Below are 15,542 nucleotides of genomic sequence, written 5' to 3'. Positions count from 1 at the left end.
AGAAACGTCGCCTGCGGGGTGACATGATAGAGGTTTACAAGATAATGCATGGGATGGAGAAAGTAGAGAAAGAAGTCCTTTTCTCCCTTTCTCACAATACAAGAACTCGTGGGCATTCGATGAAATTGCTGAGCAGACAGGTTAAAACGGATAAAAGGAAGTCCTTCTTCACCCCAAGGGTGATTAACATGTGGAATTCACTGCCACAGGAGGTGGTGGTGGCTATAAGCATAGCCAGCTTTAAGAGGGGATTGGATAAAAATATGGAGCAGAGGTTCATCAGTGGTTATTAGCCACAGTGTATGTGTGTGTGTGTGTGTGTGTGTGTGTATGTATGTATGTATGTATGTATATGTGTGTGTGTATGTGTGTATATATATAAGCACACACACATATTGGCCACTGTGTGACACAGAGTGTTGGACTGGATGGGCCATTGGCTTCTCTGGTGTTCTTATGGCTTCTCTGGTGTTCTTATGGCTTCTCTGGTGTTCTTATGTTTGTCTGCTGGGATGCTCCTCAGTCCTGACCTTCCACTGATACGCCAGCTATGGCTGTTCTTCAGAAAGTGTGATTTGGACATGGTGATCAGTACTTATTATTGTAATGCATTCTAAATGGGTCTGCCTTTGGGAACTCAAATTGGCCTAGAATGCAGCAGCAAGCTGTCACCCCTGGATACCGGGATTATCTAATGTCTGTGTTGAAAGATATACGCATGCTGTCTGCCCATCTGTTTCCAGGCACAATTTAAGTCTTGGATCTTACCTATAAGAGCCTGGGTGACTTGGGACCGCCTTCCTGTTATTGTACAGCTCAAGTCACCAGTTAATATCCTTTTCTCAAACCCTGCTCCCGGTGCCTTGATGCAGAGGTTAGTCAGATGGCGATCAGTGGCAGGGCCTTTTTGGTATTGGCATCTTGCCTTTGGAAAGAGACAGGACAATGGCGGTCATGGGAGATTTCAGTTACCCAGATGTCTGTGGGAGGCCCAACTCTGCTGAAAGTGAGAGGTCAAATGAATTCCTGACTTGTCTTGCTGACAATTTCATTTTCCGGAAAGTGGAGAAGGAAACAAGGGGATCTGCTATCTTGGACTTGATCAAGCTGAATGTAGTGGACACCCTGGGTAGTAGTGTGGTGTCCATGTAAATTTGGAATTTACAGTCTTGAGGAAGGAAAAAGCTGTATTTTGTATTTTGTCTGTATTTTGACAGACTTAAAAGTTGTTCTGGGTAGAATCCCATGGCCAGAAACACATAAGGAGAAGGAATTTCAAAAGGGATGAGAGCTTCTTAAAAGCAAAATATTGACAGCACAATCACAGATTATTCCTATGAGAAGGAAAAATGAGAACCTAAAGAAACCAAGGTGGCTCCATAAACAACTTCCTAAGGACTTGAGAAATAAAAGAAAAGACTCATTTAGGAAATGGAAGGAAGGCTTTATAACCAAGGATGAATATAAACAAATAACCGGTGCTCCTAGAGAGAAAGTTAGGAAGGCTAAAACTCAGTATGAGCTTAGGCTGGTGAGAGATGCTAAAAACAATAGAAAAGGTTTCATTTCTTTTCTTCAAAGTTAGAAAAAGTGCAAGGACATGGTAGGCCCTTGCAGGGACAGGAAAATACAATTGTAACAGGTGATGAAGACCTCTCAGTTCCTACTTATCCTCAGTATTCTCTTGTGAGGAAAAAGGTGCTTATGGCAAAAACAGAACACATGAGGAGGGAAAGGACTTTCAGCCTAGGATCAGCATTGGAGCAGTACATAAACACCTGGTTTCTTTAAATGAAATGAAGTCCTCAGGGCCAGATGAAGTGCATCCAAGAGTACTAAAAGAACGTGCAGATATAATTTCTGAACCTCTGGCTGTTATTTTTGAGAATTCTTGGAGAACGGGTGAGGTGTTGGAAGACTGGAGGTGGGTAAACGTTGTCTCCATCTTCAAAAAGGGGGGAAAAGAGGATCCAACTAACTGATCTGTCAGCTTGACATCTCTACCTGGAAAAGTTTTGGAACAAATCATGAAACAGTCCTTGAGCATTTAGAAAAGATGGCTGTGATTCTCTCGGAGGGGAGCGACAAGCGGAGTGCCTCAAGGGTCTGTCCTGGGACCAGTTTTGCTCAACATCTTTATAAATGATTTGGATGAAGGAATCAAGGGAATGCTTATTAAATTTGCAGATGGTACTAAATTGGAAGGGGTCACAGATACAGTAGAAAACAGAGACAGGATCTTGACAGGCTGGAAACCTGAGCTAAAACAAATAAAAGTTTAACAGGGCTAGATGTAAAGTTCTGCATTTAGGTAGGAAAAAATCAAAAGCATTGTTATAGGATGGGGGAGACTTGTCTTCGTAGTAATATTTGCAAAAAAGGATCTAGGGGTCTTAGTGGACCATACACCAAAAATGAGTCAGCAATGTGTTGCAGCAGCTAAAAAGGCAAATACTGTTTTGGGCTGTATCAGCAGAAGTATAGTGTCCAGATCAAGTGAAGTGATGGAATTGCTTTACTCTGCTCTGGTTAGACTTCATCTAGAATATTGTGTTTAGTTTTGGGCACAATTTAGGAAGGATATAGACAAACTGGAACATGTTCAGAGGAGGACAATGAAAATGGTGAAGGGTCTGTAGACCAAATCCCAAGAGAGGAAAGAACTTCCTGACAGAGCAGTTCTTCGGTGGAACAGGCTTCCTTGAGAGGTGGTAGGCTCTCCTTTGGAGGTTTTTAAACAGAGGCTAGGTGGCCATCTGACAGCAGTGCTGATTCTGTGAACTTAGAAGGAGGTATTTGTGAGTCTCCTGCCTTGTGCAGGGGTTGGACTAGATGAACCTGAACATCCCTTCCAACTCTATGATTCTGTGATCATCCCCTGAAGCTCATCTGGCTTTCTTTGCTTTCCTTCAGACTCTGGTCTGAAACATTTCTCTTTAACTAAGTAGTTCCATCTTTTGTAGCAGATTTATGGTCTGCTCCTAGCCTGAGGACTTTTTTTTATCAATACCATTCTCACTATTATGTTACTTTTATGTGCTTTTTATTGGTTGTTTTTATTGGTGTGTTTCATTGCCGTGTCTTCATTGATCATGTTCCTTTTTCTAGTAACTGGGTGGCAAAACATCAGTTCATTGCTTGCATTAATTACATGGGTCACACGTGAACTTCAGGAATAACTCAACCATATGAGCCAGAAAGAGCAAATAACTAGTTATGAATTTTTAGTGGATGCTGGTTTGGAACTCCACTTCCTGTATTTAATTGGTGGATAAATGATATGTGAAGAATCACTTTGTTTTGGATCTTCATTATGTCAAATCAGATAAGTGCACTAGCTTGATGATGGCTGCTTTGGTTTGGCAGCGGGTCTTAAGAATCGCGGGCGGAGAAGGAGCTTTTCCGACACCTCTTGCCCAGTGTTCCCTCTAAGCTGCAGAATCTTGTGAGCAAAAATTCTACTTTGTGAGCGACTGGTATGAAAGTTGTGAGCTACTGGCATTCAAGTTGTGAGCGACTGGCATTCAAGTTGTGAGCTACTGCATAAATTAGCGTGCTCTGGGGTCATCCTTCCTGAGCTGAGGCAAAAATCTGTGAGCTAGCTCACGCTAACTCAGCTTAGAGGGAACACTGCTCATACCTGAGATAGTTTTAACTGTAAGTGGCTGGAGCTGAACCCAGAACCTTATAGAAGCAAAACAGGTTATCTACTTGCTGAAATATGGTCTCTGTCTTTTTTTGGGGGGGGGGGGGGGTTATATTCTAACTCTGCAGGTGACCCCAAATTCTAGCATTGTGAGAGTGGTGGAAGTGGAGAGGCCTAGGAGATAAGCCGGGATACAGATGTTTTAAGTGAAGAATTAAATGTTGTCTCTGTTCTGCCCGTAGCATTTATAATCCCGTACACCTTGACTGTGTTCCCCTGAATTCATCATCACCACTTCCATATTAAGCCAATCGTGACTGTAACCACCATGAGGACTAAGGGGTGGAATCTCGCTTTCCAGTTTGTGGTTGTAACCACTTTGGGTCTTTTCTTTCTCTAGATTACCTTGATAATGGCAATAATAAAATGGCAATCCAGCAGGCAGACAAGCTACTGAAAAAACACAAAGATCTTCACTGTGCTAAGGTGAGCTCAGGGTTTGTTTGTTTTAACTTGCTAAATTGTCTTTCTTGAATCTTAAACAAGTCAAGGCCCCACATTGTTCTTGCGCTGTTGTCTTGCGGGGTGTTGTCTGATTGGGGTGGAGCACCGGAGGCTGCAGTTTCAGAGAAGCGAGACGTTTTTCTTCCCCTGCAACTTTTATGCCAGCTTTCTGCAAGAGGGGTGTCCCTTCGTCGAAGTCCCTTCTCCGTAACGATTTTTCATTTGAGCTGAATCACAGTTACAGTGCCCTGCCTTTCTCTGAACTTTAAACAAATGAGGTCAACTTTGCCGCATTAGCCGAGTACCTAAATTGCGGCAGAGTAAAAGTTAATCATTTTCAGCTTCTTTCTTACCACAGTGAATTGTAAATAAACATTGCTCAGTTGGCCAGTTAAATAGGGTTAAATATTTTAAGGTAATGGCCAAATATTCCGCTATGGCACTCATTCCGGAGGGGTAACTGTGTTTGTCCGCTGCAGAGAAAAAAAAACAGTAGGAGCTTTGTGGCATCTTAAAGACCAGTCATGTTTTAGAAAGCCAGTGTGGTGTAGTGGTTAAGTGCGCAGACTTATCTGGGAGAACGGGGTTTGATTCCCCACTCCTCCACTTGCAGCTGCTGGAATGGCCTTGGGTCAGCCATAGTGGGACTCTTTATCTGTGAGAACCAGGTTTGATTCCCCAGTCCTTCACTTGCAGCTGCTGGAATGGCCTTGAAAAGGACATCTTCTATGAGAGCACTCTTAGCCCCACCCACCTCACAGGGTGTCTGTTGTGGGGGAGGAAGATAAAGGAGATTGTAATAAACCGCTCTGAGACTCTGATTCAGAGAGAAGGGCGGGGTATAAATCTACGGTGGTCTTCTTTATTCCGGCGTAACCTTTCATGAGCTAGATCCCACCTTTCAGATGCAATAAATGGATCTTCACTACGCTGTCATTTTATGTAGGAAATATGAAAAGAAATAAACAACCAGGTCAGGAAGCAGGAAGTACTTCAGGAAGCAGGAAGTACTTCAGTCATATAGAATTCCGATCTAATCAAGAAAATAGGAGACCGTTCATTAGCTTTGCTGAACTAGTTAAAACCTATAGTGAGTAGGGAGTCCCAGATTTGTATCTCGCAATGTGTTAGTTATCTTAGCAAAATCTGGGGAAATTTAAAAAACCCCTTTGCTTATGACTTATGAAGAGGACAATTGGATAGAAGAATTGTTCCATTTCAAAACTTGCCGGTTTACTCTAGGGTTGGAATGCCTTGTATAGGGTGACACCCTGCATTCATTATTGCATCATGGTTTTATCTTATAACAATATCTGGTCTTTTGCTCCTTTTTGGAAGAGTCATGACCATACCTTTCCCAAATATGCTTCGTTTATGCTCTGTGGCCCTAGTCGTACTTAAAAACTGACCTGTGTCTTTTATAGCTGCTTTTGAGTTTAAGCTTAAGAATATTTCAAAGCTGATCAGTCTCTGGAATCGCAAGATAACATCGAAGAGCTGTTCAGTGTAGAATATTCGTATTTGCCCAGTGCTGTTACCTAGAAATAATAATGGAGGGCAGTGAAGAAATCGTTGTTGCTTGTTTGTTTGTTTGGAATGGATGTTTTTTTATTTCTGCCTTCCAAGCATCCTTTGAAGTAGCATGTTTGGGAAAAACATTAAATAGTATTACAGAATATTGAAAGGGGCAAAGGATGGGAGGAGACTGGTGAACATTTCAGCATCCCTTCTCTACCAGCACACCACTAGACTGGTTTTAGAGCTGTATTTATCTTTTCTTAGTACACCTTATAAAAGAACGGGATTGTACTTCCCCCTTTGGTTCTCAGCTTTAGGAACCGCTTTTGGATCCATCACTGCTCCTGCACGACCGTGAAATGGTGGCGGCAGGAAGTGTCTTTTACCTGCCCAAGCTTGTACAACAACTGTGCTCTGTCATAGACAGAGGTGATCTGGCTATGGTTGTGTGCCTTAGTGATGTCAAAAACAGGTTATTGAAGGAATGTGCTTTATGTGGGAAGCCTGCGGTTTAGAAGCTGCATGTTTAACATGTCGCTACCTGGGTGTTGATGGGGACAGGCAGCGTTACAACAGTTGCCCCGGCTTCCGTTTGTTTCCAGGCTGAATTGAATGTCCTGCCTTCCACCTTCAACACCACAAGTGGTTTGGGACAAGACATTTCAAACACTGTCATCTTCTGTATAAACCTGCCCTGGTAGTCATAGTATGACCAGAGGCTTGGTAGCAGGTGTCTACACCCATCTGAACTGTGATCGTGGATTGCACAGGAAAAGATCTTTTCTGTTGTAATGCCTTTTTGGGGGAGGGGGGGAGCACCATACCAAGGGATGCCTGCCCATCTTGTCCTGTCACAACAGGTTTTAAAATTGCACTTTTGGGGGAGGTCTTTGGGATTTGTACTTCCTGCTGTTTATGTCTTATCGTTTTTGTGCTAGTTGAGGTCTGTGCTTTCTTAGCTTGTGCATTGACTTAAATTTTATAAAGCCATCTTAGAAATTTGGAGGGGCAAAGTATAATTTTAGATTACGTGACTGGCACCGCTGTACCGTAGCAGCTTAAGGCCAGCTCTGTTCAGAGCACTCTTACTACCAGATCCACAACTGATTAGGGACTATTGCATGTGTTTGAGAACTGGCTTGCAACTGTAATAGCGGCCCCGTAGCACAGAGTGGTAAAGCAGCAGTACTGTGGTCTGAACTCTCTGCTCACGACCTGAGTTTGATTCCGGCGGAAGCTAGATTCAGGTAGCCGGCCCAAGGTCGACTCAGCCTTCCATCCTTCCGAGGTTGGTAAAAGGAGTCCCCAGCTTGCTGGGAGGAAAGCGTAGATGACTGGGGAAGGCAATGGCAAACCACCCTGTAAAAAAGTCTGCCGTGAAAACATTGTGAAAGCAACGTCACCCCAGAGTCGGAAACGACTGGTGCTTGCACAGGGGACCTTTCCTTTTTTCCTGCAACTGTAATAAATAAATGATTTATTCATCCACAATAGTAGCAGAGCCTATAGCCCCCTGATTAGTGTTCCACTTCTTGTCTAAGTGCGGTCTGCTAGAACTGGGGCTTACAGGGTTTGGGGTACTTAGTTGAGTGACCCTATTGTCTTGTGGATGAGGGAGAGGGGGCAGGTTTGTTGTATCTAAGTCAGGCTCATTGTCGCCCCCCCCTCCCCCTTCACTGTGTATCTCTGCATAAGAGAAACTCACTTTTTATAGCTGTGAAGAACGTCTTTGAACGCTGCTTCTTCCTTCCCAAACAGGTTTTGAAAGCAATTGGCCTGCAGAGAACCGGGAAACAAGATGAAGCGTTCACTTTGGCTCAAGAAGTAGCAGCCCTGGAACCCACCGATGATAATTCGTTACAAGCTCTCACTATCCTTTACCGGGAAATGCATAGACGTAGGTTTCCCGGTTTATTTTTCTTCTTTGTACTTCAGGTCGGGCCATAACTTCGAATATTCTTGGAGCTGTCAATGAGACTTTATTGGGGAAGTTCATTCAAAAGTGTCCGTTTAACTGGGCATCATCCATAATACATAAAAGGGGGAGAGAAAGCCGATTAAATTATATATTTTAAAAAATTATATTACTTGTCCTTTTCTCACTGAGGCTCAGGGTGCATTGTGCAATGTAAGTCAGAACAATCGGTACAAAGCAGAAATCTGAAATAAGCGCACAACTAAACAAAGTATGTAATAAGAGTCTGGATTGTAGAGAGTGGCCCTGAGCCTGCTTTGGCGGGGAGGGTGGGATATAAGTACAAAGAATGAATGAATGAATGAATGAATGAATGAATGAATGAATGAATGCTGGTTAAAAGGGGGAAATGTGCACAAAGAATTCAAGGCAGGTGGTTTGGATTGTAGGGAGTTTGGATTGTAGGGAGTTAAAATACTGGTTAAAATGGGGAAATGTGCACAAAATATTCAAGGTTCTGGGGAAATCGCAGGTCTCCGCATCAATAGAGTTTGGATTGTAGGGAGTTAAAATACTGGTTAAAATGGGGAAATGTGCACAAAATATTCAAGGTTCTGGGGAAATCGCAGGTCTCCGCATCAATAGAGTTTGGATTGTAGGGAGTTAAATACTGGTTAAAATGGGGAAATGTGCACAAAATATTCAAGGTTCTGGGGAAATCGCAGGTCTCTGCATCAATAGAGTTTGGATTGTAGGGAGTTAAATACTGGTTAAAATGGGGAAACGTGCACAAAATATTCAAGGTTCTGGGGAAATCGCAGGTCTCCACATCAATAGAGTTTGGATTGTAGGGAGTTAAATACCGGTTAAAATGGGGAAACGTGCACAAAATATTCAAGGTTCCAGGGAAATCGCAGGTCTCCACATCGATAGAGTTTGGATTGTAGGGAGTTAAATACCGGTTAAAATGGGGAAACGTGCACAAAATATTCAAGGTTCTGGGGAAATCGCAGGTCTCCACATCAATAGAGTCACAAATGTCCTTTGGGGTGGGACATAATATAGCCCTACACAAATGTCCGCCTGTTTTATCAAAATGTCACCTTCTGTTGTAGCGGAGCTGGTCACAAAACTCTACGAGGCAGCTGTGAAGAAAGTCCCCAACAGCGAAGAGTATCACTCTCATCTCTTCATGGCCTACGCAAGGGTTGGCGAATACAAGAAGATGCAGCAGGTGCTTGCCAGCAGGAGGGTGCAAACCAAGCCTGTTTGGATTAGAAATGAATGGGCCTGCTAGAGAGGCAGTTGCAATCTGATAAGGACCTCTTTTGGCTCTGTTGACGTATTATACGTGCAGGCCGTTAATTGTTACACTTCTGTTCAAATCGGGTCGCTTCTGACATCAGATGAACACGCAGCTTCATGTAAAAATTTGATCTCCTGTAACATTGAAAGGGACTGTTTGAAATTGGCATGAACCCCAGTGCCCACACGAAGATGCGAAGGGAGCACCACATGCTCCGTAGGTCGTGTTGCTTAGGAGGTGGTGGGACCTGAACATTTCTCTCTCAGCTAAGAGGAGAGGCGCAGGCTGAAAGACCCTACTTCCCTTGAAACAAAGAACATTAATATGCAATCTGGAGGTCCCAGACTCAGAACAACGGATTGGCACTTCCGTTTCCAGTTCAACAACACAGCGGTTTGTGTAGCAACCAATACTAGGCAAATGGGCTTGCCCCACCGTGGTATAGAGTGTGCAGATGTGTATTATTAGCAGCATGATCTTGCCATCCTAATGCAATAGGAAGCAAGGGCCATGTATCTCCCTGGTAGCTCTGATTTTTCTGAGTGCCCAAAACCCAGTAATTGAGAGGCTGTTCCTGAAAATAAGCTCATTTGCTAGAGTGTTTACAGGTCTCTTCAGGCTGTAAATCTATATGATGCAGTGCTAATATTCGGAATGTTTATTTACACACTCCTTCCTTTTTTAGGCTGGAATGGCACTTTATAAGATTGTACCAAAAAACCCTTACTATTTCTGGTCGGTGATGAGCTTAATTATGCAGGTGAGTACAGCATCTCAGAAAACAGCAATTGTCTCCTTAAAATGATTTTGCTTGTTTCTGAAGTTTCTCCTTAAAATGATTTTGCTTGTTTCTTCAAATGGAAAGCCAGCAGAGCGTAGTGGGTTAGTTTGTTGCCTTAGGATCTGGGAGAACAAGGTTCAAATCCCCACTCTGCCGTGGAAGCTTTCTAGGTGACCTTGAGCTAGTCACACACACTCAGACTAACCTACCTCACAAGGTGGTTGTAAGGATTAAATAGAGGAAGGTAGAATGATGTAAGCTGCTTTGGGTCCCCATGTGAGGAAAAGCAGGGTATAAATGTAAATAAAAAATGAAAGGGGGGGGGGAAGGTGCTTGGTAGTTACTCAAATTATATTATTAGGTTCTGTTCCTAGGTTTATAAAGAACACAAGAAGCGAGACAAATAGGCCAAACTGTAAATCTTTTAACAAATTTTAAAGTGTCTTTTTAAATGTTTTAAAGGGTTAAATAATAATCTTTTATATTTTTATTGCTAGGCTAATCCAGTTGGTAAAGCGTATATATTTGTATTAGTACTAAGAGTTTGGGGAGGGTCTTAATTTGTCAGTTAGTTTGAGGGAGATTTGATTGAGTTAATTATCAATTGGTCTGAGTAGTTTCATAGATTAATAGGAGGGGTCTAATTAATTAACTAGTGGGAATTGAATTGATTATTAAATTGATGCCTTTGAAGCGCTACTTATAGATTGGTTTTAGTTAGCGGATTAATTAAGTTAATTGGGTTAAATTGAAGTGGGGAGGGTGTTTATATTAATTAGCTAATAAAGGTTTAAATTTGTAGTAGGGGTCAATTTATTTGATATATTTAGATTCTGTGATTAATGGGCCTGAAGTAGTTACGAAAGTGTAATAAGGAACACGGGCTATGTGAACCAACTCGGCTCGATAGCACTGCGCAGGGGAGGCCATGACTGGGCCAGGGATCCCGGTCATTTGGGGGCAGGGGAGGTATGGCGGTGGGACTAGGTCTCAGAGATCAGGAAGAGACCAGAGATATGGGAAAGCTCGGACCTCTTCCCTCCTGCGTCCCATCCCAAAGTATACAGGTTGTGGGGCTAGGAAGATTTATCCAGCTCCAACATTGGTGTTGATTAATGCCAGGTCTGTCGCCAATAAGACCTACACCTTACATCAGGGATGGCCAACCGTAGCTCTCAAGATGTTTTTTTGCCTACAACTCCCATCAGCCCCAGCCAGCATGGTCAATGGCTGGGGCTGATGGGAGTTGTAGGCAAAAAAAACACCTGGAGAGCTACCATTGGCCACCCCGCCTTAACGTGATTGTTTCATGGAACAACACGTGTGACGGGGACTTGGGTACGTGAGGGCGAGACGGTCGCCCTGCATCAGCTTACCCCACCCAGGTTCTCAGTCCTCCACCAGTCGTGGACTACCGGCCGGGGGTGGGGTGGGGTTGCGGTGCTGATTCGTGAGTCTTTCTCTTTCAGGGCACTTCCTGCCCCAAACATCACGGGCATTGAATGTGTTGGTCTGATATGGGAAGCCGAGGAGAGCTTGGCTATCTGGGTGGTGTACCAGGTGCCCAGCACACCCCCAGAAAGCCTGCCTGCCCTGCTGAAGGCAGAATCGACTTGGGCACTGGCCTTCCCCAGGCTAGTAGTTCTGGGGGATTTCAATGTCCATGTGGATGATGCTGCTTCCACGCAGCCCCAGGACCTGGTGTCATCCATGGAGACACTGGGGCTCAGCCAGATCGTTTCGGCTCCCACTCATCAGGCCGGCCATACGCTCGATTTGGTCTTTGGGGCTGGGATGACACTGGATCTGGTAGATGTTGATACAGTTCCATGGTCGGATCGTTCTGCCCTGAAAGTCCGACTGGGCCTGCAGCCCACCTCCTGTTTGGGCGGCGGGTGGATTTATGCTCGTCCGTGGAGCCAACTGGACCCCGAGCGGCTTCGGGAGGCTCTACGGGATCCGATGCTCCCCGGCGGATCGTCAGATGAGCTAGTGGATGACTGGTATTCCCGGCTCTCCACAGCCATCGACAATATCGTGCCCCGGTGCCCTCTTCGCTGCCGCACCAAAGCAGCACTTTGGTATACCTTGGAGCTGCAGAGGATGGAAGCGGCAGCTTAGACGGCTAGAGCGAGCGTGGCAGAGATCTTATGACGAGGAGTCTAGAACTTCTTATAGAACGTTTATGAAGGTCTAGGAGAAGGCAGTGAAGTCCACTAAGAGAGATTTCTATGCGGCCTCCGTTGCATCTGCGAAATCGCGCCCAGCTCAGTTGTCTAGAATGATTCGATCATTGACTACGGTGCTGGTCGGCGATCAAAAGTTTAGGGAATTGGATATCGGCTGTGAGGCCTTTGTGACTTGCTTCGCAGATAAAATCTCGACTCTCCGCCATAATCTCCCAGCAACAATTGACACAGTATGGGGACTGGAAGCCTGTTTGTTGTCCGTCTTCGGGTCCCACATTGGGCCACTTCAGCTGCCTCTCTTAGGAGGATGTGGACAAGACCCTGGCTGCGGTGAAACCCACCACTTGTTCTCTGGACCCATGTCCATCCTGGCTTGTTAAAGCAGGCGGGGAGGACAGTCAGGGGCCCTTAACTGAGATGGTTAATCTATCCCTGTCATCAGGTGTTTTTCCAGCTAAAAGAGGCAGTGGTTCACCCGCTTTTGAAGAAGCCCTTTCTGGACCCATTGGTCATAGCCAATTATCGCCCAGTCTCGAATTCACCGTTTCTGGGCAAGATAATTGAGAAAGCAGTGGCGGAGCAGTTTCAAGCTTTCTTGGATGATACAACTGTCCTTGATCCCTTCCAGTCTGGCTTCCGTCCTGGTTATGGGGTGGAGACTGCTCTGATAATCCTTACAGATGACCTTAGAAGGCACCTGGACCAAGGCGGGTCAGCGCTGCTATTACTTTTAGATCTCTCTGCAGCGTTTGACATGGTCAACTATGATCTAATGACCCATCGCCTTGCCTATACTGGAGTCCAGGGGGTTGCCTTACAGTGGTTTTCCTCCTTCCTTCGTGGTCAGGGACAAAGGGTGGCGATCGGCAAGAAGACCTCCCTGCGTCACTCACTATGGTGTGGTGTGCCGCAGGGAGCTATTCTCTCGCCGATGATGTTTAACATTTATATGCGCCCCCTTGTCCGGATTGCCAGAAGTTTTGGGCTGGGTTGTCACCAGTGTGCAGATGACACCCAACTCTTATCTGCTGATGGACGGCCATCCAGACTCTGCCCCAGATCATCTAACCAGGGCGCTGGAAGCAGCGGCCGATTGGCTGCAGTTGAGCCGGCTGAAGCTTAATCCAACTAAGACAGAGGTCCTGTACCTGGATCGGAGCGGACCAAGATTAGGGATCCAGCTTCCCACCCTGGATGGCTCATCTCTTGTGCCAACCCAGAAAGTGAGGAGCTTGGGTGTGATACTGGATGCCACCCTCTCTATGAAGGCCCAGGTCACAGCTGTTGCACGGTCTGCCTTTAATCATCTAATAATAATAATAATTTTTATTTTTGGCTGAGGCCATACAACTAGCACCCTCTCCGGTCCCTCGGGACTTGGCTACAGTGATCCATGCAGCAGTCACTTTCAGGCTAGACTGCTGTAACTCGCTCTATGCAGGCTTACTCTTAAGGCTGATCCGGAAGCTACAGCTGGTGCAGAATGCGGCAGGACGGTTGCTGTCTGAATTGCCTGTACGGGCGAGCAGTTGGCTGATGCTGCGCAGTCTGCACTGGCTACCAATTGAGTACCGGATTGGCTTTAAGGTTTTAGTATTGACATTCAAAGCCTTGCGCAGCCTGGGACCAGTATGCCTGCGGGACCGTCTCTCCCCATATGAGCCCTGGTCGCTACAATCGGCCGGCCAACACCTTCTGACCACCCCCGGCCCAAAGGACGTCCAGCTTGCCTCACCCAGGGACAGGGCTTTTTCAGCCGTGGCCCCGACCTGGTGGAATCAGCTCCCAGTGGAGGTTCGAGCCCTCCAGGATTTGTTACCATTCTGGAGGGCCTGTAAGACGGAGCTGTTCCATCGGGCTTATGGCTGAGGCAGATGGGCGTCCTGTCATTTAAACGGGGGCCCCCTGCACCGACTGCATCGTTCTGATTTTTTGAAAGCAAGATAGCCGGGATTTGAACACCTAGGTTGGGACAAGCAAGCCGAATCGATCCGTTAATACCGTCTTTGCTGCCCCACCTAATTGTGAGTTATGACATAATTGTTTAAATTTTAAACTGTTTTCATCTGTTTTAATTGAGTTGATTGTTCTAACGTGTTGGAAGCCGCCCTGAGCCCACTATGGGAAAGGGCGGCCTATAAATCTGTGGAAATAAATAAATAAATAACCGTCAGGTCATCAAATCTTAACATGTCGACTCTCTGTGGGATTTTTTATAAGGTACTTTTAAGGTTGTTCTAAATGACTAAAATGTCCTGGTCAATGACTGTAATGATAAACTAAAATGTTGGTACTTGGTAGTTGTTTGCAAATGCCAGCACAGAAAGATTTGTCATAGAGCTTGACTCTGTAAACAGGGGGTTCCAGAAGGTTCCATCTGCGCGCCTGTGATCCCCCATCTGGTGCCTCTATGAGACCATGGACTCCTTCCCTCAGAACAGAATGTTGCTGGGTTCAGGCCCTTGGTTTGAGAGAGGCAAAGGAAGGCAGCATCCTATAATATTTCCAAGGGGACTCCAGTCTCTCTTTTCAGCCTCTAACTCTCCTACCTTTGATGTATGAATTCTGGAGTTGTTATCAGAGGTAACTGTAAATCTGGACTCTTGGCAGGAAACCTCTTCTAGAGTCAGTGGCAGAACTGATTTGTTGTCTGTTCGGATCTGCTACATGAATATTTTATCACTGCTTGACGTGACTGAGAGAGAGGCGATTCGTCGATATGCATCTAAGCTTCTAGTTTTACAAATTTGCAAATTACTTGTGTTTCGAAAGCATTATTTGCTATTTGAGGTGCTATTGTGGAAGTTCCTCAGCAGAAATTCTTTGTGAATGCTTCTTGCAAGAGCCTTTAGATTTCCATTTGCCGGGGCAGAAAAAATAATAGATGTGATGCTGTTCTCCAGGTCTCTTAAAAGTTTTGAAAATATTCTTTTGCCCTGGTCTGCAATGGGGTGATAGAACAAGGACAGAGCATGTCAAAAGTCTTAGGTTTATTGGAGAGTCAGCATGGTGTAGTAATAAAAGTGACATGGGAAATCCAAATTTGAACCCTGCTCTTGCCATGGAAGCTTGCTGGGTAACCTTGGTCTAGTCACAAACTTGAAGTCTAACCTACCTTACATGGTTGTTGTGATGAGAGGAGAATGAAGTAAGCCACTTTGAATCTCCATGGGGGGTGGGGATAGAAGGAGGAACATAAATAAAGTAAATCAATAAGAATGTTCTAGCTCAAAGTAAGGCAGCTTTGTGTATTCTTCTTTCCCACAAGTTAGGAAAGGCACAAACAGGTATAAGAAGAGGCCAGCATGGTTAACAAACAAAGTAATGGAAGCTGTAAAAGATAAGAAGGACTCCTTTAAGCGGTGGAAAACCAGTCCAAGTGAGATTAATAAAAGGGAACACAGGCAGTGGCAAATTAAATGCAAGACTGTGATCAGGCAGGCAAAAAGGGACTATGAGGAGCATATTGCAAAAAACATAAAGACCAACAATAAAAATTTCTTCAAATATATTAGAAGTAGGAAACCAGCCAGGGAAGCAGTGGGGCCCTTGGATGACCATGGGGTAAAAGGATTACTGAAGGAGGATGGGGAAATGGCTGAGAAGCTGAATGCATTTTTTGCCTCCGTCTTCACCGTGGAAGATGAGAAGTGTTTGCCCGCCCCAGAACCACTAATATTGGA

The 15,542-nt window shown here is 45.0% G+C and overlaps 1 protein-coding gene across 2 annotated transcripts in view; it reads left to right on the top strand.

Moving 5' to 3' along the window:
- The window catches only part of NAA25 (N-alpha-acetyltransferase 25, NatB auxiliary subunit), an 89,115-nt gene that overhangs the window by 7,448 nt on the left and 66,125 nt on the right, over positions 1-15,542 (top strand). For both annotated transcript variants that reach the window (XM_060250366.1, XM_060250367.1), the window contains exons 2-5: positions 4,047-4,132; positions 7,427-7,565; positions 8,699-8,817; positions 9,575-9,649. In XM_060250366.1, coding sequence (XP_060106349.1) covers positions 4,047-4,132; positions 7,427-7,565; positions 8,699-8,817; positions 9,575-9,649 — 419 coding nt within the window. The remainder of the gene's footprint in view (positions 1-4,046; positions 4,133-7,426; positions 7,566-8,698; positions 8,818-9,574; positions 9,650-15,542) is intronic.

The sequence above is a fragment of the Heteronotia binoei genome, chromosome 11 (assembly GCF_032191835.1).
Source record: "Heteronotia binoei isolate CCM8104 ecotype False Entrance Well chromosome 11, APGP_CSIRO_Hbin_v1, whole genome shotgun sequence".
Classification (NCBI taxonomy): Eukaryota; Metazoa; Chordata; class Lepidosauria; order Squamata; family Gekkonidae; genus Heteronotia; species Heteronotia binoei.
This window is presented reverse-complemented; position numbering and strand designations above follow the sequence as displayed.